We start from the raw sequence: 26,122 nt of genomic DNA, 5'->3' as shown, positions 1-26,122 counted from the left end.
AACTGAGATACAAAGATGGTAGAAACCATTTTTTGGTACTAAAAATGGTACAAACGATTTACATGGTAACATCTGATTCATAATCTCTTTATACTCTCTGGACCTCAGTTAACTCAAGTGTAAAATAAAGTGGACACAACCCTCAGGTCCCTTACAGCTAGAGTGACCTGTGATTTATTGTGTAAACCTGGACACTTTCAAGAGTAAAAGGGGCACTATTAATAATTATGCTGGGATAAGAGGTATAAACTAGAACTGTTTCACAGCCATAAAACTATACGATCCTCTTCTACCAAACGGATGCAACAGCTACTCCTATGCAGGGATGTGGAGCTGATCAAAGTCCAGGCATGTTCTTATTACCTCTGCGTGGCCACAGGGGCCTTGTGGGCTAATATACACCGATCTGAGTGAGGCAGCTTCGCATCTCCCCCCAGAGCATTTTAAATTGGTTTGAATTTGGGAACAGGATTCCATATGGACAGAGCTGGACTCTGACAGCCTGAATATATTTACTGAAGACAACAAATCATTGACAGACTAAATGTAACAGAGGAAAGGCCTGGCCTGCTTGTACTCAGAATCTGACTTTGTAATTGTAGCCTCCTTTAGACAGGCCTAATCAATTAGAAGAGGCTGATTTTAACCAGTTGCAGGCTCATTACCCTGCATTCCAGTTTGTGTTGATGAAAATCAGTTTCAGTCTGTGGCCTGGAACTCATGTACAGCACTTCCTGCGGCCTCTTATATAAACACATCAAAACATTTTTTTTTTATTTGGAGCTGCCCCTCTTTGTTTTAAGAAAACCACTTTGCGAATCATGATGAAAATAGAACAATTGCATGTGGATCTGGGGCCCATACCAGGAAACATACGTGACACCAAGGAACATGTACAAAGTCAGAGCTTAAGGTAGTGCATGGTAGATTTGAGACTGAGTCTCAAATATCTAGGCTCCAGCAACAAATGAGTCCACTTGGTTATCGCCGCAAAATGGAACAGAATGAACTCTTGAGTTACTGAAAATGACAAGAGTCGAGTCCAGACTCTTCCCGGAATGACCAAATAGAAAACAAACTTGCAACTAAACAAGGACAAGTTTCCTTGGGAAGCTTTTATGAAGGAAGCGTATGACACTAAGTGTAATTTTGATATGTGGTTTAGTCTTGCAAAAGTAGAAGTGGGGGAGTGCGTGGTAGAACCACTCAAAACCCCACCTACATTTCAAAGACCTGTAATCACTCCAAAATATAATATAACTGTGAATCATACCTGGCCGGTTGCCTTTTGAGAGTTTGTCAAGGCAGCAAGTCAACAGGAAGAGGATATCAATATACACAGCTCTGGTCACCAAACATGGATTTTGCCTAGAAAGGTAAAGAACAGAAAATAAATTGGTATTTTTTCTCTCTGAGGCCTGAGCCACAGAAAAGAGAAAATGGGTATTTTCTACCAGGCATATCATAAGGCTTAGACAGTTGTGTGTGCGTGCTAAGTTGCTTCAGTCGTGTCCAACTCTCTGTGACCCTATGGACTTGTAGCCCACCATGCTCCTCTGTCCCTGGGGATTCTCCAGGCAAGAATCCTGGAATGGGTTGCCATGCCCTCCTCCAGGGGATCTTCTCGATCCAGAGATTGAACCTTATGTCTCTTATGTCTCCCGCACTGGCAGGCAGGTTCTTTACCACTAGCGCCACCTGGGGAGCTCCAGAGAGTTGTAACAGATGCTAAAGATGATGGATAGTCACCAATGGTGACAATGGTGAAATTTTCATTTCTCATGAAAAGAAAATGAAAATAAAATCCTAGTGCTTATGGTGGAGGTTGGGACTCTGTTTGTACAAAACAGAGAAAATTCTATGCTCTGGCGCCAAAGAAAATTAACTGAAAACAAACAGAAACCAATACTCTATTCCCGTTATTTGAAAACAAGAGGGAAGAGGGAATATGACACCATATTCTATGTATCTTCCTCTTAACTGGACAAATTTAGAGGAAAAATCATTGGTTATGAATATCAGTGATTTAGCATTTTGGAGGAGAATTGCACTCACAAATGAAAAACTGTATTTACAGACTTAAAATAGCAGCTGAAAAAACAAACATGAAAGTATTAACAAACACTGTGACAGACATTCCTTTCCTGATAACGGAGATTTTTTTCTTCTTCTTTCAATAAATGGAGGTCTTTTTACTCTTTGAACCACACGCTGGAAAAAGTAAGTGGGCTCGGCTTGAGGGGGTCTAGATAAAAATGGAAGAATGAAGACTTTTTTTTTGAGAATAGCACTGAAGCTCCCTGACTCTGAGCCTCAGTTCATACTTATCATGAAAAGGGTCCAAACCTCCCTAGGGTACTACTAATTCAGTATAAACAGTAAAAACGGCTTCCCAGGTGGCTCAGTGGGAAAGAATCCGCCTTCCAATGCAGGAGACGCAAGAGAGACACAGGTTCGATCCTTGGGTCAGGAAGATCCCCTGGAGGAGGAAATGGCAACCCATTTCAGTATTCTTGCCTGAAGACTCCACGGACAGAAGAGCCTGGTGGGCCACAGTCCATTGGGTTGCAAAGAGTCAGATGTGACTGAGCACATGCACACAAGTGGTAAAAACAATAGGAACAGGCCTGAATTTGAATCCTGGCTTTTTGCCGCTTAGTATCTCTGTGACCTGAATCAGATTCCTGACTTGTACAGTGGACACTGTAATCACCTCACTGAGAGTCACTGTGAGCATTTGATGCGGCATGTTCCCTGCTCTGCTCCTCTGCCTCCAACCTAGGATGAGGGAATGACAGGAGTTCCAGCTAGTGTATTTCCATCTGGCTGGATCCCTCAATGCATCCTTCTCACTTCCTATAAGTTAACAGTTTTACCATTTCTCTAAAGTTTATTCTCACTCTCTCCTGAACTGCCCATATCCTAGGGGCATGCAATATCTGCACGAAAAGCAAACCAGATACTTTTCAATTAAAACAAAACTGTCTAGTTTCAAGACTTCCCTGTTGCTGACCTGCCTCATTTCTGTTCCCTGACTTACTTCACCTACAGTATCTGCTTCCTCCCTGACTCTGACTCTGCCATAACGACTAGTTTATATGTACACTTCACATTTGGCCTAGTTTCATGCCTATGCCCAGTTATTTTTAAAAATTAGTTTTAAAAAACAGGTAACACATGCACATGGTATAAAAATAACTCAAACAGTACAGAAGGGTACGCAGCAAAAATGAAGTTCCTTTTCCGTGCGCCCACCCTCTCCCCACATGTTCTGTTCTCCTGAGGCAACCACTATTATTGCTTTCTAGAGCATATCCTTCCAGGCACATTTTACAAGTATCTATCTATAGCTACCCACTTGTTTATTTTTACCAGTAAGTAGTGGTTTACTACTTACTGAGTTCTGAGCATTACCTTTTTTTTCACTAATACATTTTAGATATCATTCTATTAAAAAACACAGATTTGCCTCATTTCTTAAATGGTTGTGAACTGCTCCATTTCATGGATGTACCTGTCCCCTACTGAAATAATTCAGATTGTTTAGGATATTTTGCTGAAAACAATGATGTAATAAAGATATATGTTTATTAGTTTATGTATAGGAATGAATATTCAAAAGAGAAATCCCTGGAAGCTTAAGCGCTGGATCAAGATGTTCATACATTTAAAATTTTGCTTCATTTAGATAAGATGCTCTCCAAAGACACTGGGACTACTCATGCTTTCACCAACAGTGTTTAAGACTCCCCTCCAACCCCAACAATCTGACTCACACTGTGATTAAACCTTTCAACCTTTGCCAAGGTGATAAGTGGAAAAACAGTACCCCATCATTTTAAATCATAATTATTTTCAATGAAGTTGCCAATCCCTTCACAAGCTTTTCAAAAATGGTATCTTAATTTCCTTTTCTGTGAACTGTAATTAAATCTCCAATCTATTATGTTATTGGCATTTTCCTTATTGATTTGTAGGGGCTCTTTGTATATTAAGGAAATCTACCCTTTGTCATATGTGTTGCAAATATTTTTTTGCAGTTTATCATCTGACTTTAAACTTTATTTATAACACTTTTTTGCAATTCAAAACTGTTTGGTTTAATGCAAATATATTAATATTTTTATCTTCTGGATTTTATATCACACTACCAAATTCTAACCCTTCTCCAATATAGATTTATATTTATAAATTTTTCTTTAGTACTTTTTCTTCTAGTACTTTACAGTTCCATTTCTTTCTTTCTTTCTTTATGGCTGTGCTATATCTTCATTGCTGCACTTCGACTTTCTCTAGTTGCTGTGAGTGTGCTTCTCATTGTAGTGGCTTCTCATTGCAGAGCACAGGCTCTAGGGTGCAAAGGCTGCAGTAGTTGCAGAGGGCTGGCTCAGTAGTTGTGGAGCATGTGCTTAGTTGCCCATGGCATGTGGAATCTTTCTGGAGCAGGGATCGAACTCATGTCCCCTACATTGGCAGGCAGATTCTTAACTATTGAACCACCAGGGAAGTCTTACAGTTTCCTTTTTTTGTTCTTGTTAACACTTTGATCTATTTGGAATTTACTCTTCCCAAATCTTACCTTTATATTTTGTCTCTATTCAGTTTTCCTCAGGTCAGTCAAATTTGACTTGTGAAGTTGAAAAGTCCATAGTCTATGAAAATTACTTTAACGGTATCATTCCCTGTTCTGGCACTTCCACTGTTTAAAACATGGGATATCTTCCCTCCTCCCAATGGAAAATCACTCGGGAAAGAAAGCAAGAAAACCTAATGCAAAGGGTTAATGACTTATCAGACATGAAGCACAGGGCTGAATAATAAACGGCCTGCAAATAGCAGGATGAATGCCTCCTGAGCATCCAGCTGTGAGCTAGGTGCTGGAAAAAGATGCACAAGAGATGATTTCTGGCCTCGGAGAGTTCTGTCTTGTTTTGGAGACAAAAATAAAGACAAAACTTGGGACAGGATGTAAGGAGTTAAGGGAAAGAACATAATAGGGTGGACTAGAAACATGGAAGAGATGTATGAAGACCTAAGTCCAACTGTAAACCATGGAAGGAATTTAGATAGACAAAGCTGACAAGGAAGGAGGTTTTGAGAGGGGGCAATAGAGGCAGGAAGAAAGGAGTCTAGCTTGTCTAGGGACCCATGGGAGATGGGATACTCCATGCTAACTGGTGCTCCTTGGTGTAAAAATGTACTGTCTGCTCCATTTGACCTCACAGAGTCATAGCTTCTCACCTCAGATGTTTTCCTGCTAGTGGAGCCACATAGAACCATAAAGGGAAGTTTTTGGGAAATTGGTTTGACTTTCAAGTTCAGTGAGGAACCTAGTTTCCATGATATTTTTAGCTAAATTAATATATTTTAGAACAGTTCTAAATGAATAGAGGAAACATTGGCAATCTTTACGTCCCCCTACCAGGCTGAAGTGTTCTGCACCTTCTTTTGGTCTGGCACAGGCTGCCGACCTTCCTAGCAGCCTGGGACCCAGCAGGGACCACTCTGACTGCTCCCAGAACTGAGGTTCTACATCAAGTCTAATGTAGTCAATGAGATCGTGAGAGGCTCCCTCAAATGCTGCTGCTTTCGATTCCAGGAAACAGAGGATCTGGGGCTACAAAGGAGTCCATCCATGGCTTCTCCTTCAAGACTGACTCAGAAATTCTGGCCCAGAGCCCACGGTTCAAGGCTCCACCCTTGAGGATAGCCACAGCCTCACAACATCGCTGTCTGGAATCAGAGTTGGGCTTCACTCTGAATTGGCTTCTAAGTCAGGAAAATAATTTTTTTTTTTCTCTTTCTTTTTCTCTCCCTATTACTTGGTGTTTGTTCTGACTTGGAAATGGTACATTGTGAGTTCAGGGTGAGCCAGAGGTTTGTTCTCGGTCTGTCAAGCCACTTTGATGATGGGAATAAAATCCTGGGAAAGAGCAAGCCAGCTGGACAGGAAACCAAGCCACAGGGTTTTGGTGGGTTTGGGGTTTTTTTTTTCCCTGCCCCTAGATGGAAAAATCCTGGCACAGGGCATGGTATAATAAAGATTGAGAGTGTTCAAAAAAAACTCAGGAGTGTTCAGGGTCTAACAAATGGGCTGAAAAACAGCATAATAGAGGTTTTAGAAGGAGTAACAGGAATCAGGTACTATGAGGACTAAGTTTACATAAATAAAGTGAAATGCAGGCCTTGTTAAAACTTTCTTCTTTTTATCACTGGTCCCTTGACATATACCCACCCGAGAACTTGATCTCTGAACTTCATTAAACCTCCTGCCCTCTCTCCTGGAAGATGGGGGAGGCAGAAGGCAGAGAAGAGAGAGTAAGCCTTCCCAGACATGTTCACAATGGCCCTAGTGTTTGGAGGACACCAGAAGCTCTTGGGAAGCCTGTAATAAATTATTCACTTCTTCTGTCCCTTCCGGAATCCCAGTAGCTGCAGAGCTTTTTAACTGAAGCCCATTCATTCAGAAAACATTTACTAAGAGGAAACTGAGAGCCAAAAATAATGCCAGGGTATGGATATATGAAGATGAAATGATTTAATGACACAGTCACTGCCCTCAAGAAACTTAGAGTCCTGAATTGTGTTTTTCAAACTATAGGTTATGACCCATTTTGTTGGTTATGAAATAAACTAGTAGGTTTAGATGACTACCTACTAGTGTTAAGAGAAAGCCTAAGAGCAAGAAAGGAAGGAAGAGGAAGCGGGGATGGAGGAGGGAGGAGAGAGCTAGCTCGGGAAAGAGGAAGCAGTAAAAGATAATCGCATTGCATCAAAGCAGTAAGGGTAAGCACTGTTCCCTTAAATTGTTATATGTAGGATTTCTAGAAAATCTTTGCCCAGAAAGAATTTTTAATAAATTATCTTTGATATAATTTATAAAATGTGATAATTTTGAGTAAAAATATTGACTGATTTAGTCTAACGTCTTTTTCTTTTTCAGGTAATAAGCCACCATCTATTATACCAAATGGTATCAGTGGGGTATTCTTGATATCCAAAATGATGGTGGATAACATTTGTGAAATTAAATCTTCTGACTCTTGAGTAAATTCCCTCTCTGTTGTATTTTTCTACAAACTGTTCCTATCTTATGAAGACAGTAAAATTTCACACTATGTAAGATTTCACAGGTATATTTGTGTGTATATATCCACACAGATATACACACGGGGTACAAAGATACATACTAAGTCATCTATAAAATCTGTTTCTGGTTGTGAATGGCTGTCAGAAAACCTTGAAAGGCCGTGGTTTAGTGAGAGAAACACACAACCAATCATGTGGTATGATGGGTGCTCAAAGGAGGGTTGCCAGAGTAAAAATTAAGGATGGGGGAGGGGGAAACGCCTCGCTGACTCCAGTAGTGCCTTGGCAGGAGGAGTCTAAGAGATGGACCGTGGGCACAATGACTCCAGCAGAGGAAGCAGCACGTCCGAAGATGATGGCATGTTACATGTTTGAAAAATAACAAGAAGTACAAAGGGGATGTGGAATGGATGGGACAGCAGGAAATGACACAGGATGATGACATGCCCCAAGTGGAAGTGCTTAGGAGTGACCTTTCAGAGCTCCAAAAGCTCCACATGGTTGAAGCCCAGATGGGACCCCACTGGTCCACTGGACGGCTGGAGCCCCAGCCTTGGAGGGTTCCTGGCAAGAAACAGACGTTCACTTTGGACATATTTTCGCTTGTCACTTTGGATGACTCTTTCAGAAGAATTCACTGCCATCCTCAGAGGGCTGAAAACAACTGTTCTGGCTTTAGGCTGCTAGTGTCTGTTAAGGTCTAAGTCCTGAGAAGTCTATCTGGACTTCAACACAGTCAAGGTCGAAGGTCACTCTAGACCGCAGGGAATTACTCTCCCCCAGAATCCTGATTAGACTCATGGTATAACTTTATTAATCTAGAAACCTTTACTAAGTACCATGGGGTGTATCCTACTTGGAACAGGAGTAGAGAAGAGGACAGGTTCTGCCCTTGAAGAGCTTATGGTTGTGTGTGTGTGTGTGTGGTGGTAGAGGGTGTATGTGGAGAAAAACAAAACACACATAAAACAATGTGAGAGAATATCATGGAGGAAGGGTCTGGAGATGTGGAAAGACTCCGTGAGCGAATGGAAAGCAGGAATTTCAGATAAGAGAGGTCACTTTGCAAAGATCCAAAGATAGGAGCAAGCTTGCCGCATGCTGGGAAGAATGAAGACCAGAAAATCAAACAGGTGCAGCTGGCCAGTTTGATGGCTTAGAATGACTCTGGGTCGTGAGTCATGGCAGGGGCCCATCATGGCCCATGGCAATCTCTCCCTCTAATCTGGGCTCCTCCGTGAATTTACTCCCATTCAGGTCACGTGTGGTCTGCACCACCGTGACTACAAAGCCTCTTGCCATGGAGCCAGCACCGGGCTTAATGAAGCAGTATTCTGGGAACCACCACCAGGACTGAAATAGGCTGGAAAAAAGAAAGCCAGGAAAAAAAAAAAGAGGGAAAGGAGGTGAAGAGGAAGGCAGAAAGCAGGCAGGTGAGAAGCTGGGCCATAGGTGGGAGGAGAAGAAGAATGTGGCAGGGAAAGAGGCAGAAAAGGGAGGGTAGAAATGGTCTCTTACGTGTCCCCACACCTCACCACAGTCCCCTCACTGGCACATGTTGAGCCACACCATGTCCTGTACTTAAAACTCACTTCAAAGCCTGTCCTCTAGGAAACCGTCCCTGACTAACAATCAGAGACTGGCCTCGGAGAACAGTGTGAATGGCGGACGTCTCTTTGGACTTCCTCTGATCTCCCAGAGATCCCGCTGGCCATCTTTGTACTCCTCTGCAGTTTGAGACTCTGCAATGGTAGCTGTCCGCAGACCAGATGCCATCTCGCCTTACATTTGGTTATAAGAGGAAGTGCTGCCGTGGTGAGGAGCCAGGAGGTAATTCTCTGATGTGGGCCACTTGAAGTCATATAAATGTGGAAGTGTAAATTAAATAAAAAGGACCCCTCTCTCCCTTCTGATTTCCATTTTTACCACGGCCCCCAGCCAAGCAATCATACTATGACATTTCTGGAGAAACAATAGGGGATTTGTTTAAACCAAGATGCCAAACAGTCAGGAACTGCAGAATATATATTTTTAAACAAGTTCTTCCCCCCACCCTGTAACATCCAGAATTCAGATCTGAATGCAGGGCCAGCTGGCAGCAGCATGCAGGGCCAACACCCCCTGGCTGGCTAACACCCCATCCCGGCCCTGCTCGTTTACCTTGCGCTCCCCCAGGGGAAGGGAGGCGGGTGGCAGCAGAACTCCATTTTTATGGTATGTTCCAGCTTCCATCCAGCCTTTCTTGGTCTGGAGCTCTGCTAGTATTTATACTCACACCCACACATATGAGCTGCCCCACAGCCCTCCTACTGGGATTCTCCTTTTAAAGTGAAGCCATCTTCATGCCCTGCTCTGGGTATTGACTAATTTGTCCGGAGAAGGCAATGGCACCCCACTCCAGCACTCTTGCCTGGAAAATCCCATGGACGGCGGAGCCTGGTAGGCTGCAGTCCATGGGGTCGCTGAGAGTCGGACATGACTGAGTGACTTCACTTTCACTTTTCACTTTCATGCATTGGAGAAGGAAATGGCAACCCACTCCAGTGTTCTTGCCTGGAGAATCCCAGGGACGGAGGAGCCTGGTGGGCTTCCATCTGTGGGGTCGCACAGAGTCGGCCACGACTGAAGCGACTTAGCAGCAGCAGCAGCTTAACAGGTTGTCAGGCACAAGGCAAGAGACCATGAGCTGTGAGTCTGTCCAGAAAGGGACCATATGTCCAAGCCATATGCTCTAGGTCACAGGGGCTGCCCCTGGAAAGGCTGCCTTGTGTCCGACTCTTTGCAGCCCCGTGGACTATATAGTCCATGGAATTCTCCAGGCCAGAATACTGGAGTGGGTTGCCATGCCCTCGTCCAGGGAATCTTCCCAATCCAGGGATCAAACCCAGGTCTCTCACATTGCAGGCGGATTCTTTACCAGCTGAGCCAACAGGGAAACCCTCCTTTGCCCCTGGGGAGATGGAATCTGTGAAAAGAGGGCCCCAACTACTCTACCAAGGTTCTGGGTAGGCACTTGGCAAAGGCCCAGGCAGTCTGCATAAGGCCCTGGGGCTCTGCTTAGGTCAAGGTCAAAGTCACAGCCGCCTCTGCTTCCCAGGGGAGTGCTGCTATATGAGAGGAAGCCCACAAGTTCAATGCCAAGGCTTTGTATTTCCCTCCAGGAAGGCTCACCTGCCTTTTCAGAGGACCTCCAGAGAGCCACCGACCCCTCCCAGAGGCCCTCATATTTTTCCATCTTTCTATTAGGCATCTTTTTCTCATTAATGTACTAACACTCAAGTTATGTGGAGAGAATGAGGAAAAAGAGACCTTGTGTGGGGGCTGGGATTTGTTCAAAGCCTGAAGAAACCATTTTAGAGGGTGTATGTTTTTTATTCCTTTTATGAGAGATGCATGTTTCCCCCACTCTGTGACTTGTTTAAAAGTAAAGTTTAATATGCTGCCAGAGAAATTGCTGGTTAATAACTTAATAAGCAATGTGCTAGGGATTATGGGAGAAAGGTAGTGTCCAAGAAAACTTTTATTGTACAGTTAGGGGCTTGGAGGATATATAGCTTCAGTTATTACATAAAATGCTAACAGAAGTCCCCTTTCTTTTCAAACTTTACTTTCTTCCTAGAACTATTTTAAAAAAATAGAATATATAAGTGAGGTGACTGAAAACTTCTAGTAGCTGCATGAGAAGTCTGAATGTAGATCACAGGTGAGGATTTCTAACAGTATAGTCTGAACTGTGTTCATGAAATCTTGGCGAAGTACACATTTGGAGATTAGCCCTGGCCACAAAAATAATATCGACTGCATTTTATATCTTCAAAAAACATTTTATCTTTAAAAGATTCTCAAGAGGAGAAAAATAGGCATTATTATTCCCATTTTTATACATCAACAAAGTAGCTCACATGGCTCAAGTGACCTGTCCAAGATCAGGGCATAAACCAAGAATAGAATCAAGGTTTTCTAGACAAATTGTATCTGTGTGTCCCAAACACAGTGAGATGAAAAGGGAGAGGCTGGGCCGAACAATTAAGAGTATGTTGGTTTGCAGCCACATGCTCTGGTGGTGTGTCCTGGTGGCCAGTCTGGAGAACAGTGAGGTTCTAAGTACAGCTGTTTCTGTGAGGGCCACCAGAAAGGTCTGTTTTCAACATGGCCAACAAGACTGATAAAGACTTCATTATCTGACAATAAATATTCCCTATTTGCTTAGCTCTTTTGTACTTGCATACCCATTACTCACTATGTCCTTTTCTACCTTCACCTACCTCCCATTTTGGATCTTCCAACTTAACAGATAAAAACTCATACCCGGGACTTCCCTGGTGGTCCAGTGGCTAAGACTGTGCTTCCACTGCAGGGGGCCCAAGGTTCAATCCCTGGTCAGGGAACTAGATCCCACATGCCACAACTAAGGCTCCTGTGCAGCCAAGTAAGTAAATAAATGTTAAAACAAAACAAAACAAAAGGGGCCCAAGGAAGTTAGAGGCCACCTGTCACTGGTTAGCAGCTGAGCAGGTGGCCAGAACACAGACATGCTACCAGTGAGTATATCCTGCCCCGCCTCAACCTCAGGGAGGCGTGCTCACAGCTAGAGTCTTTTCCACTCACCCAGGGCCTCTCAAAGTGACCCCCTGTGGTTACCCAGGAACACAGGGCCTTCGGGCTGGTAAGGGTCCCTTTCGGCTCAAGCGGGAATAAGTTCCTGATTGTGAGGGGAAGCTATTTCCAGAGACCTGCAGGCCAGTCCAATCGCTGAGGAAGCCTGGGCATCACTGGCAGCGAGGAGGAGAATGAGGCTTCGGAGGGTCTCTCTCAAACCCACCCCCTTGACTTATTCACATAAGGCCTGTCCACGTGCCCCACAAGCCTTCGGAGGATCAGCTCAAAGCCCGGCCAATTAGGACAAAGGCACCAGTGCTAAGTCAGCTCAATATGAGGACAGAGAAGCAGGGAGTGTGCCCTCTAGGTCTGCGTGTTGCCAGAAAGCCTGCCCTCAAGTTACTGACTTCAGTTAAATGCAATGTCTCCAGAAGATCAACAGTGAAAAACAGCTATAGACTCAGAAGAATTATTTACATACTAGTGCTTAGTAACGTGTAAGCATGATGTGTGGGTCATGTGAAGCAGCAGTCAGTCAGCTGAGAGTGGATTTCCGGGGAAAGGGGTTCTAGAGAAGCTGAGTTGTGTTGGCAGTAAGGTTTAGTGATGGGGTCCTGACCAAGGAGGGCAGCTCCTGAGAGAAGGCCTTGGGCAGCCCAGAGGCTGGGGGTGGCAGTGTTTCCTACGAGGATGATCCAGCTGCAGCAAAAGAAGCAAGAGGACCAAGAGGCAGAAAACCAATTTGCTCTCTAAATCCCCAATTCGGGCTATCTTTGGAGCCAGACACATCTGTCAAGTAGGAAGAAGTCACCTGTCCCTTGTGTCTATTTTCGTGTCTACAGATACTGGTTTGGATTAGATTCCTGTTTTGAAAAAATAAGGGGGCTTTCCTGGTGGCTGAGACAGTAAAGAATCTGCCTGCAATGCAGAAGACCCAGGTTCAATCCCTGGGTCAGGAAGATCCCCTGGAGAAGGAAATGGCTACCTACTCAAGTAATCTTGCCTGGAGAATCCTATGGACAGAGGAGCCTGGCGGGCTACAGTCCATGGCGTCATAAAAAATAGGACACGACTGAGCAACTAACACTTTCACTTTTTCCACTTTTTTTGAAATAGGGAGTCAGGGTGCTCTTTGTAGCCCCTTTGGGGACTTCAATGGTTGAAAAGCTATGTGGGTGGGCCTCCAGACCCCCATCTCAACTTGCACCATATTTGCCATCTCTACTATCTTGAACATCTTGAACTTCCACTTAAGCTTCTGTTTGAAGAAAGGATTCCACTGGATTAGATGATCTCTAAATTCCCTTTCCTGTTATAAACTCTGTGGTTCTACGGTCCTCTTAGCAATGTTGAGTAGACAATAACCATGAAGTCTAAAATGCACATGGGCAGTATCGCTGTTCCCATCACTAACTGCCCAGGCATGCAAAGGAGTTACCAAGTGCCAGACAGAGCTGGTGGGTTGCTATTAGGGAGCTTCTGTGAACCTCCAGCAGGGGCTGGAGATTTTTTCAGTCACTGAGAGAGGCTGGAAAGATGTAACACGCTCCGCAGTGTGTCTCGTCAGCATGGAGACAGCAGCCTATTTACTAGTGTAAGTCTGAGCTTACTGACTTCCTCTTCCCTCTTGGATCAGATTCAAATTCCTCTGGCTGACATTTAAGGCCTGCCACAACTGGTCTCTTATCAAATCTTGTACAGCTCTCCAAACACACCATGTCTTCTCCAGCTCTACACCCCCAGTGGCCTAAATGCAAACCCTTTCTTCACTGGTGTGTCACTGACCATGCTGTCCACCATCTTGATATGCTCTTTTCTCACCACTTATGGTGTTTCCAAATCACGCCCATTAAAACCCAGCTCAATTACCTAACTCCCCTAGGAAACCTTCCCTAGCTATCCCAATCCACATTCTTTTCTGAATTCTTATACTTAATATACATACTATGGAATTAAGAATTCTATATGAATGTCACTGTTTGTTTTTTTCACATGGATAAGCTCTTTTCAACTAGACTGGATCATAACTAAACCTTGACAATAGAGGCTTAATTATATATATCTAAAGTGGTCTCTTTAAAGTGGTCCACAAGATGGAATCAAAACTGCCAGGAGAAATATCAATAACCTCAGATATGCAGATGACACCACCCTTATGGCAGAAAGTGAAGAAGAACTAAAGAACCTCTTGATGAAAGTGAAAGTGGAGAGTGAAAAAGTTGGCTTAAAGCTCAACATTCAGAAAACTAAGATCATGGCATCTGGTCCCATCACTTCATGGGAAATAGATGGGGAAACAGTGGAAACAGTGTCAGACTTTATTTTTTTGGGCTCCAAAATCACTGCTGATAGTGATTGCAGCCATGAAATTAAAAGATGTTTACTCCTTGGAAGGAAGGTTATGACCAACCTAGACAGCATATTTAAAAGCAGAGACATTACTTTACCAACAAAGGTCTGTCTAGTCAAGGCTATGGTTTTTCCAGTGGTCATGTGTGGATGTGAGAGTTGGATGGTGAAGAAAGCTGAGTGCCGAAGAATTGATGCTTTTGAACTGTGGTGTTGGAGAAGACTCTTGAGAGTCCCTTGGACAGCAAGGAGATCCAACCAGTCCATCCTAAAGGAGATCAATCCTCGGTGTTCATTGGAAGGACTGATGTTGAAGCTGAAACTCCAATACTTTGGCCACCTCATGCAAAGAGTTGACTCATTGGAAAAGACCCTCATGCTGGGAAGGATTGGGGGCAGGAGGAGAAGGGGATGACAGAGGATGAGATGGTTGGATGGCATCACTGACTCGATGGACATGGGTTTGGGTAAACTCCGGGAGTTGGTGATGGACAGGGAGGCCTGGCGTGCTGAGATTCATGGGGTCGCAAAGAGTCAGACACGACTGAGTGACTGAACTGAATTGAACTGAACTGAACTGAAAGTGGTCTCTGCTTCAAGGGTGGCTCAGTGGTAAAGAATCCACCTGCCAACGCAGGAGCTGCAGAAAACTCAGGTTTGATCCCTGAGTCAGGAAGATGCCCTGGAGGAGGAAATGGCAACTTACTCCAGTATTTTTACCAGGATAATCCCATGGACAGAGGAGCCTGCTGAGATACAGTCCATAGGGCTGCAAAGAGTCAGACACAACTGAGTGGTTGAGTATGCACGTGTGTACAAAAGTGGTCCCCACAATGCTGAGCACTACTAAAATTCCTTTCTTTGTATGTGGACAATGAGACCTTCACAGCTTATTTAACATCATAGGATCTATATCAGTGTAACTTCACTCATTCTCCAAATTATGAAATGGCAACCCACTCCAGTGTTCTTGCCTGGAGAATCCCAGGGACGGGGAAGCCTGGTGGGCTGCCGTCTATGGGGTCGCACAGAGTCGGACACGACTGAAGCGACTTAGCAGCAACAATTAAATCTCATTAAGCTTTTAAAGACTTCTCCCTTCTCCTCAAAGATGTCTTTGACATCCCACCCCCAACTAGCTGGGTTCTATAATACACTCTGACCTCATTCCAGCATTTACCAAATTCTTACACGTTTACAGTTAATTAAATCCATATCCATCTTATTCATTTGGTTTTTGAAATAGGGACAATATCATTCATCTCTACATTCTCCACTGTGCCATCTGAATTGGCTTGGATTCATCGGTAATGGCTCAATGAAGGTAACCAAGGTGTTGATTTACCCAAAAGATGAAACATGTCACATGCTAAGGAAAAAAAAAAAACCCACTATATTACAGTTTTACATAATATTATGAAAATGTGTTGAGGCCATTTAAAGCCTGCATCCCTTGCAAGCTGGGCAATGACAACACTGCCCACATCTTCCAAAAGCAATACCCCAAGAAGCCAACAGCTACAAGTGGAGCAAGACAGATCTTTCTGAGCCCTTTATCAAATGAACTACCACCTCCAGGCTAGGTTTGCAGATTTCTATATTTAAAAGGTAGAAAGTTGGGGGTTGAATTGTTGATGTGCAGTTGCATAAACAAACTATTTTTATTTCTTGCTGCACTAAGAAGGAAGCTTTGATTTTGGGCAACTTGTTCAAATGCTCAGTTTAATATCTTGATCACTTCTGAGTGCTTTTACCTGACTAGTTTCCATAAGCTCAGCCTGTCAACAAGAAATACCTCATGTAGTCTCAAGCTTCACTTCTTAAACAGCTTATTCCTTTAAAACTTGACGCAATTTTAAAAGGAATATCTAATGAAGAAAAGGTTTTGTGCCTTGTCCACTGCTTTGGGTTGAAATGTGCTAACTTAATGTTTCTCTCTATTTTTAAAAGTACAAACAGGATCTCATCCTGAGATATCATGACCTTGAACATTCCTGAGAAGTCTAAAAGGGAAGTGAACAAATGTCAACAAGCTTGGGTCTAAAATACACCAGCTTCATTTCTCTCATCATTCAAGTATGCACGAGGCTCAGAGAGACTTTGAATAGGCTGAGCTGGGGGATTAAAGAGGGGTCCTGATGAGATTCCCCCTCCCTGGTAAAATCTGGGGGTTGAAAGAAAAGCAATTAAAAGGGGGAGGGGGTGGGGGAGTACTGGGAAAACTTTTATTTTGAGAAAAAGAAAAAGAGCATAGAAGAAACAAACCCACAACAAACCCAACCCCCGGTAATGCCTGGAAACTTGCTATGTAAGTAACCATCCCTGTTAAGACTTGCTTCCCTTACAGTTTTGGCAGGGACCACAAATGACAGCCTTAGGATGCCACATGATCATCTGAATATTTTAACAACCCATCTCCACTGGATTCATTTCAGCAGCATGGGAGCGAAATGCAACCTGCAGCTGTGGCGAAGGGCTAAGGCCCCTCACAGGAGTTGTGAAAGAAGGACCTTTTCTTTAGGGAGAGGGCTGGTCCAAAAGATGCAAGGGATAGGAGGAGGGCTAAGGGACTCTGGGACAATGGAATCTGACCTAAATCCCAGGATTTCTGCCTGGGAAGTATAGTCTCTTGTGTGAATAAATCTGGTGGTTAGAAAATAACTGCTGTCTTCAGCTGTAAAGCAAAACAGAACCCTAAACCAGGACTTCTGCAGCTGGCCACAGACCCCCCTGGGGCAGAACTGGAATTGCCACACAAAAGCCAGCCTTAGCTTTGTCTCTACAAGCATATTTTTCTTATGTATTTAGATCCCAGGCCTTCCATGAGCATACCACCTCAGCTTAGAGGGGGCCAGTAAGAAGGAGAGAAAATGGGGAGAGCAAATGAGAGTATGGCTAAGTGGGTGGATAGGGAAGGAAGTCTAGGGAGATGCAAAAGACGTGGAGGAGGGACTGGGTGGTGTCAGGAGCACTGATGGGAAGTTGTATAGAGGAAGTGAATGGGTCACACAGCTAACACTTTCTGCAAATAAGAATTAACTTGGGGAAACAAATCATTGGGTCTAGGACAAAGAGGAGATCTTCAACAAACATAAACTCTTTCCATCATCTCTTCCCTCCAACAGCACTGATTATTCAAAAATTTATTTCCTAAGCTTGCTTTCCTAGTAACCTTGGGACCTGTTCTTGTATTCCTGAGAGCCTGTTTTTCTCACCAGTGAAGTGAAAGTTGCTCAGTTGTGTCCGACTCTTTGTGACCCCATGGACTTCTCGAGGCCAGAATACTGGAGTGGGTAGCCTTTCCCTTCTCCAGGGGATCCTCCCAACCCAGGGATCGAACCCAGGTCTTCCACATTGCAGGTGGATTCTTACCAAGTGAGCTACAAGGAAATCAGACTATTATTTCTCAACAGAGTATCAGACTATTATTATTTCTCAAAATGATTAATATTCACTGCATGCCAATGAAGTCTGGATCCTACCCCAGGCACTGAGTCTACTGGGATGGTTACCCAGACAAGGGAGTGTGGACTCCCCATAGAGGCCACGTGGTCCCCCTTGCTGCAGGTCACACCAAATGGATGGCAAAAGAATTCTGTGCTGATCCCTTCAGTAGCCTCACCCTCTCCTATGGCTCCAAGCTCCAGACACAAGCCCTGAGAATGAGGGGGTGAAGGTGGGAGTATTTCAAAGGGTGGGGTGATACACAGTGGCTGACTCTCTGACCCTTGGCCCTGAAATGGGCACTGTCTCAGAAAGCAGCATCGGAATCATCTTGGAGCTTGTCAGAAAAGTAGAATCTCTGGTTCACCCCAGGCCTACTGAAGGAGACTCTTCCTTCTAAGGGCCCCACAAGGTGATTCATGTGTACATTAAGGTCTGAGAAACACTGTTATAGAAAATGTTCAGTTACCACCACTCAAAGCCCTGACTTAAAAACACTGGATAGATAGAGGCAATGTGGTTCAGTAGAAAGAGCCTGACAAGGAGCAGGGAGCTAAGCCCTCCAAAAAGGTTAGCTGTTGTCAGGTAGTTGCTACAGCGTGGTCAGCTGTTTGAACACAGGCAAATCCCTCATCTCTCTGGGTTGTGCTTTCCTACATTCATGGGGATGGAAGTGAACTACAATAACCTTTATGATTCCTTCCGGTTCTAAAGTTCTAGGTCTACGACTCTATTTGACAAGACTGTTTTGCTGCTTTCTCCATACTAAAGTAGGGGCTTTAATAAGTAGTTTCTATGTTTATTACAGCCTGGCATACAGCAGGGCTTAATAAATATTTGTTGAATGAATAGGAAACAAACTGAATGGCCAGTAATGGAACAATGGTAAGGTCAACTTAATGAGTGATTTTTCAGGTGACAAAAATATGCTATCTTTAACAAATGATGTTTTCAAAGATTTTTTTCTTAATACAAAAACAGGCAAAAAAGCATTTTACTTTTAGTGATGCGTAGACAGTAAAAACTAGACAGAAAAGCAAGAAAATAATTATCATAAGAAGTCTGGACGATAACCTTAGAGGAATGATAAAATACAAAAAGAGTTTTTTTAATATTTGCATTAAAATTTTTTAAAATTGTGATAAAATAAACACGATATAAAATTTACCATCTTAACCATTTTAAGTGAACAGTTCGGGAGTGTTAAGCACACGTGCATGGTTGTGCCACCAATCTCCAGAACTCTTCTCATCCTGTAAAACGAAAACTTTCTGAGTAGAACCCTAACTGTTTGCTTTCCTGCCAGCCCCTGGCAACCACCATTCTACTTTGTCTCTCTGAATTTGACCACTCCAGGAACCTCACGTAAGTGGAATCATATAGTATTTGTCTTTCTGTGACGGGTTTGTTTCACTTTGCATAACGTGCTCAAGGTTTGCCTAGGTGGTACTGTGTGTTAGAATTTTCTTCATTTTCAAGCCTAAATCATGTTCTCTTGTTCATACATACCATATTTGTTTATTCATTCATCTATCAATGGATACTTGGGTTACTTCTACTTCTTGCCTATTGTGAATAATACAACATGTACAAATACTTCTTCATGATTCTGCTTTCAATTCATTCGGGTCTATACCCAGAAGTATAATTGCTAGATCATATGGTAATTCTATTTTTAGTTTTTTGAGGAAATCCCCTACTATTTTCCGCAACAGCTATACCATAAAGAGTTTTCATACACACACACACACACACACACACACACACACACACACAAGCCTGCTCACCACAAATAGCAGACCCTGCTTACCACAACAGAGAAAGCAACAAAGACCCAGGGCAGCCAGAAATTTAAAAAAAAAAAGCCCATCCAAAAAAAAAGAAGACTCTTCAACAAATGCATTCATATACTGTTAAACGCAAAAAGTGATAACTTACATACATACAGCTTAATTTCAACTACATTAAAAAAACACAGGAAGAAAGATGGAGTAACTATGTATACAAAACTGTTAACCAATAACAGTGGGTTCCACTGGATGTTGGTGAGAGTAGACATATTTTCTTCCCTAATTTTCTATGATAAGCACAAACTATATTGATAGTCAAGAAAAAAAGTGAAAAAAATTTAGTAGGACACATTTTTCTTCTTGGGCATCACATTATCCATCACACAGAATCTGATAGTCCATTTAGTTTACCACATTTATTCAAAGGGCGTACATGCGTGCACACACACACACAAACACACACACAGGGTTTTCCTTTTATAACCAAAGATGATAGATAACCAGACTGATTTCTGAAAAAATTTAAAGCCCCAAATAACAGTAATTCCAACTCTCAATCAAAGTAAATAAATCTTTTCTCCTCTTACTCTTACTTAACAGGGCTTTTTAAAAGCCCTTCCTATCCAGGCAGGACCTGTGGTCCAGCTGGGACGGCAGAGCTGGAATCTGCACAGAGTGAGGGCAGCAGACAGGGCCACGAGTGGGGCTGTGCTAACTTCCTCTTCATGGTCCCCATAGCCAGCCTTGCCAGGCCAGCAGCTGACCCCTATTCCCACTTGGTTTTTGGCCTGGGTCAGCTTAGTTTTCTTCCAGTAGCTGGTAAACTGTCTTTGCACCAGGAGAGAGATAGTAAACTGGACTGAGGAGAGAGGGATGGCGGGAAAAGGGGAAGGAAGGGACTTGAAGGATTAACGAGCTGATTTCCATTAAGGCTTTGACATCTTGGAATGAAAAGCGGCCTGTAAGAGCAGAAGTCCAGTCCTCTACTCCGGCCATGTTGCCAGCTGGCCATTCATCACCAAAAATTCCCCAACAAATCCATGGCTGTTGCTTAATCACCTCATATGAATCTCTATTAATCTTGCAAAGTCAAATCACAAATACATGACAAAAGTCTTTATGTACCCTCAATTTTGGGGTCAAAATGTTAAAAAATGGAACTGATCATCCAATGGTTCCAATGAACTTTTTTTTTAAAACCTCCTTTTGGGGAATAAATAAATGACCTCCTCACTAATGTTTCAGTGTCTATTAGACTGAATAAACTCAAGCTAAATGATCAAGTAAACTGAAGAAGGAAAAAGCTGTTGGTGCTAAAATTTGAACTGACTTTTTTTTTCTTTGCAATAACAGCGATGTTTCAAGCTAAACTCAAAAGAAACAGAAAATCCTTAGTAGGCACAAAGGAACACTTATTATTCCTCTTTCTTTTGTAAATTGCTGGGGACATAAAAGAGTCTCTTCAGCAGTGAAATTTGGAATACTTTGTGTTATAACACCTTTCGGGGAAAAGTATATGAGAATATAAGTCAGGGACGGGCTTTAAGAAGGGCCCAACTGTACCCAGAAGTGGCTCCTCTAAGCATGGAACTCCTACTGCAGACAAACAGCTCTTAGGACAACACTCTCAGAGGACCTCAAGGACAGGGCAGGCATGTGGCAGGCTGAGGCTTCATCACTTATACCCGATTCTATACTTTCCTATTTAGGAAATTCAGTTATCCTCCCAGTGACATGGATAATCCAGAAAAACTGACCCACGGGTTTGGGATATATTGTGTTCTGGCCATGTATTTTCCTCTCAAACTCTATTCCAGGCTCTGAACACATCCTGATTAATATGGTAAAAGTGTGCTGTGGAGTAAGAGGAAGCCTGGTGTTACAGACCACCCACAGAGTGTAAAGTTCACACTTGGATAATAAAGAGTTGACTGTACTGGAAACATAAAAGTGGCTTTCCTAGGCTCTGGGCAAGGAAGTTGGAAACCCAGAGAATTTCAGTGATTCACATCTTTGTTTTCTAGGCTGAAAAATCATGGAGGAAAATCATGGAGGAAAATCAGAGAAGGGGAGGGAGGAAGGATGGAGGCAGAGGATAATGAAAAGACTGATTAGGAAACTGCAACAGGGACCACAGGGAAGTCCGAGAGGATTTTCTAGCTGAAGAGGAGGCTGGTGGCAGCTTTGTCATCCATCTTCAGGCACTGCACAACATGAAAGTCCATTCAGATGGCTGGCCTGTTACTCCATCTCCTCCTTCCAAGAAGGAACTGGCTCAGGAAGCCAGCAAATGATGAATTTCCTCTTTTTTTTTTTCCTTCCTGTTTTCAACCTTTTATTATGGAAATTTTAAAGAATATACAAAAGTGTTGAGAATAAAATGATGAAGCCACATTGACCCATGATCAGACTTTAACAACTATCATAGTATGTCTACTCTTCTTAATTCCCTCTCCTCTCTCAAGTATTAAAGCAAGTACCAGACATCATAAAGATGATGAACTTCTATGAGATTCATTAAGGGGCAGCAAACTAAGGGGGGCAGAATGTCCTTCTGTACAGAACTTGAAGAATAGGAGATTCAGATTTTGTCCTGGGGCAGTCCTTGCTGGAAGTAGAGGTTTCTATAGGATGATTTCCCTGACTTCCTGATCCCCAGAAATAACAGCTAAGAGGACCAGGCCCACTAATTGGTAAACAGAGGAGAACATGAATATGATCACAATTCCTGTTCTCTCAGAAAAGGCATCTTGGGACCTTGTCTAAAAGCCACACAGAGGCAAATGATACTAGGCTTAAGGGAGCAGTTTTTGGAGAGGAAACAAAAACTGGACTAAAAATGAGAGGCTCACCATTAACCATCCCTTTATTGGCATTTCAGATACTAGAGAATTTCCCATCAATAATCCTGGCTAAAGCTATAGTTGCTTAGAAAACATAGAGCCTCACATCTCCACTCATTGAGAAATTCTTCATTAGATCCTTTTCTTTCTTTTTTAAATATTCATGTGTTTGGCTGCACTGGGTCTTAGTTGTAGCACTCAGGGTCTTTGATCTTCACCGTGGCATGTGGGATCTAGTCCCCCGACCAGGGATAGAACCTGGGTCCCCTGCATTGGGAATGTGAAGTCTTAGCCACTGGACCACCAGGGAAGTCCCTGGGTCCCTTTCACCTAAAGGTCTCCTTTAGGACTTTTCACTGTGTGGCTTTCATGTTATTTCCTCAGTCCCATTCTCTGCCACACATCCCTTATACTTTAGGTTTCAGAAGAGCTAACTTCTGTGTAGTTCTCTACACTTACCAAGGCATTCCATATTGCTATGTCTTTGCCTATGACATTCCCTGAGCTTGGAATATCCCTCATCTGTCGTGACCACTTGGCAAAATTCTTAACTCTTGAAGGCATCCTGCCCACCACCCCTTAGGCTACTCCTGTACCTACTACATACTTTTGTTACCACACTTTCCATATTCAATGAAAACAATTTATTTACACATCTTTCTCACCTCCTGGATGGGGCTCCTTGAAGCCAGGACTACTTCCTTCTACACCTTTGCATCTCTACAGCTCCTAACACAGAGGTTATTGTGTAGTCTATGCTCAACGAGACTTTGCTGAATTCCACTGATTTGTGGGTCTCACATTAGCCATTGTTTGCCTCACCACATAAGGTGGGGAGCCCAAGGAAAGTGAACAAAAGCACATTTTTTTAAAAATAAAAAAGAGGCTGCTATGTTAGACAACCAAGATACTAATCATTAATCAAAGGCAACATACTACAGCATGGAATGTGGTAGGCTGTGGGCCTATGCTGGACTCCTTTCTCCTGGAATCACAGAGCATGCAAACGGGGGTGGCAGATCCTCGCAGTAACACTGTCCAGCCAATATCAGGTTCTGAGACACAGATATCGAACACTGTGTTACACAGAGGCCTTCTTGTGTATTCGAGAAAATTGAGAAATTCTTCTTACTCCATCTTTCACACAGAAAATGCTTTAAGTTTCAGAATAAACTAATGATGGCAAGGATGAAAAAAAATATGTATCTAGCCTCCTTTGCCTGGCTTATTCACTCCTCCACTACATACGTAAAATGTCAAGTTGTATCTTTTTCTTATTCAGCCCCTCTGGGCCCCTCTGCACCTGCTTAAGTCTTACACTAGTCTCTCATCTCTGAGTTGCCATGGTGTCCGATAGTTTGTATTACATGATTCAGTCAATTACTGCCTTTCATTGTTAGGTTATCTAACACAGGACTGGGCACACAGCAGATATTCAAAAAACCAAACTGACTGGTGGACAGATAAAAAGCCATAGTACACTCCCCCTACACACCTCCCGCTCTAAGTCACCCAGCAGTTTTAGAAAAATTGTCAAGAAAATATTTTTCTTTCTTTACCACAACCCAAAGTTTGAAAAAGACACATAACGCCAGTAAGTTTAGAAAACTCATGCCAGTGACTTTTAAAACTCACACAACCAGGAACAGCATTTCTCCAGTGTATTCCTAACCCCCGATAACTCCGTGCTCATGTGGGGCTTTAACATACCTCTTGGCCAGCCAGAGCTTGGCTTTGGTACAAACGGCGACGTCAGCCAGTTCCTGCTGAAAGTATGTATTCATTCTGTATTTGGAGTCTGAGAAGGCTTGTAACAAATGAAAAACCTAAACCAAAAAAAAGAGAGAGAAAAAGCAATATCCTGCTGTGAAAATACATTTTTCCTAAATGTCCAGTTCTTCCCATTTAGGTTTCCTCAAAATATTCCCCTCAAAGAAAACAGACACCTGCAAAATGTGGCTCTGGTCTCTTTGCAGGAAAAGCATGTTGATTTTGGAAGGACGCAGCAAGTGGTGAAAAACCTTATGTCTTTCATCTGTACCTGTGCTCTGGGTTCCTCACCAAGTCTAGAATAAGATGACTATTCTGTGACCAGTCATTAGATGCAAGAGTTTATTACTTATAAACAGCCTAAAAATTTATTTTAGCAAAGAAATACAAACATCTTTATCTTAGCAGTCTCATGAAAAAAAGTACTTAAAAAAAATTATTTATTTATTTATTTATTTATTTATTTTTGGCTGTGCTAGGTCTTCGCTACTTTGCACAGGCTTTTTCTCTAGTTGCAGAGGGTGGGGGTTACTCTCTAGTTCCAGTGCATGGGCTTCCCATTGCGGTGGCTTCTCTTGTTGCAGAGCACAGGCTTTAGGGTACCTGGGCTCAGTAGTTGTGGCTCCCTGCCTCTAGAGCACAGGCTCAACAGCTGTAGCGCACAGGCTTGGTTGCTCCACGGATCCTCCTAGATCAGGGATCGAACCCGTGTCTCCTGCATTGGCAGGCAGGTTCTTATCTCTTGAGCCACCAGGGAAGCCCCTCAAACAGTATTTTTTAAAGTCAAAATCTTACTACACAGGAAAAAATCAACTGTCTGTGAGTCTAACCTGGTTTGGGGTTTATCTGAATGGGCTTGCTGAAGAAGCAGGCTGTAATGTCGCTTGCCTTTGCAAATACTGGATAGTGATGCTTGCAAACTACTGAGATTTTTAGATCTTTTCTAAGATGTCAGGAGCTGAGGCAGCAGTGCAGACACACCCTGCTTTCTAACTCTTCTATGATGTTATACATTAGAATTAAGCAGAGCAAGACAAATTTTGTTGTCTCTCTCTAGCTACCTATATTTAGAACGAAGGCCATAATTCCCCAAGGCCATGGCACAGGCCATGTGTGTGTGTACTGGTTTGTGTCCGTATGTGTGCCTTGGGTTCATTCAGTGATGACACTTAACAAGGCCTTGGTGAGAAGTGCTAACTTGCAGCAGAGAACAAAAGTGGATGAGGGCATAAACGAGATCCACTGACCTTAGCTAGTGTCAAGGGAAAAGACATGTCAGAGAAATCCTTCAGCTCCTTTATCAAGGGGAGGAGGAGGGTGGAGCAAAGCAAGCACAGATAAACACATCAAGAACTTGAAAAGCCTATTTTAATAATCAGAGTGTTTTCTCTTTCTGTTGTATCCTTTACCGGGGCTGCAGATGATTCTTTCTAAACAGCAAGATTCCACTTTTTCTTCTCTTTCTCTCCTGTCAATGAAGGGCATAACTTTGAGAGTTAAATATGGAAAGGAAGTAATGACAAAAAGCAAAAGGTCAAGATAAGAGATCCAGAGCCATCAGACCCTAAATGGGGTCTGAGCAGGCAGGTTTTCCTGGGTCAGAGATCTTCAATTTCCAACAACAAATATATGCTGTGCGAGCACCTCTGGATGAGAAAGTCAGTTTCGATTATTTTATTGTATGGAACTGCTATTTAATTTTTTTTTTTTTTCCCCAAAACAGGAGAAGGCACACAAGTCCCAATGTGGAGCCTGAAAATGCTTTTTCTAATAATGGATCTGTTATTTCAGAAGCAACAGATCAAATATCACTACTTCACCGCACCCCCGTAGGGACCCATACCGCCCGTCGTGAAGTCTGGAGCAGTGGTTCTGGCTGGGGCTTCTGTTCTTATGTGGTGACTGCTAGAGTGAAAAAAAGCACCTCCCTCTGCCCGAATCCCCACCATTCTGAGAGAGTTGGCATAGCCACTGGGCCTTGCTTTACTTTTCTCCACAGCTGCACATAACCAACCACTGGGGCTTTTCATGGTGTCACAGGACTGTAATTAATCAGCAGACACCAGCAAAATACATGACTTTGGAATTTACTTATAAAGAAAGCTGTGAGATTTTTCAAACGCCTCTCATTTAGAAGCAATCACTTCAAAAATAACTCCTGATGGATGTTTAAACTTCGTCCTATATTTGCTCACCTTACTTGGCAAAAACAAGGCTGTTTTTGAAACGCTTGGTAGC

General features: G+C 43.0%; 1 protein-coding gene across 5 annotated transcripts in view; it reads right to left on the bottom strand.

Moving 5' to 3' along the window:
• The window catches only part of THADA (THADA armadillo repeat containing), a 327,764-nt gene that overhangs the window by 77,797 nt on the left and 223,845 nt on the right, over nt 1–26,122 (bottom strand). For all 5 annotated transcript variants that reach the window (XM_081591965.1, XM_081591968.1, XM_081591969.1 and 2 more), the window contains 2 exons: nt 23,825–23,940; nt 1,274–1,368 (listed from right to left, as the gene is read on the bottom strand). In XM_081591965.1, coding sequence (XP_081448091.1) covers nt 1,274–1,368; nt 23,825–23,940 — 211 coding nt within the window. The remainder of the gene's footprint in view (nt 1–1,273; nt 1,369–23,824; nt 23,941–26,122) is intronic.

The sequence above is a fragment of the Giraffa tippelskirchi genome, chromosome 4 (assembly GCF_054371585.1).
Source record: "Giraffa tippelskirchi isolate mGirTip1 chromosome 4, T2T-mGirTip1v1.2.pri, whole genome shotgun sequence".
Lineage (NCBI taxonomy): Eukaryota > Metazoa > Chordata > Mammalia > Artiodactyla > Giraffidae > Giraffa > Giraffa tippelskirchi.
This window is presented reverse-complemented; position numbering and strand designations above follow the sequence as displayed.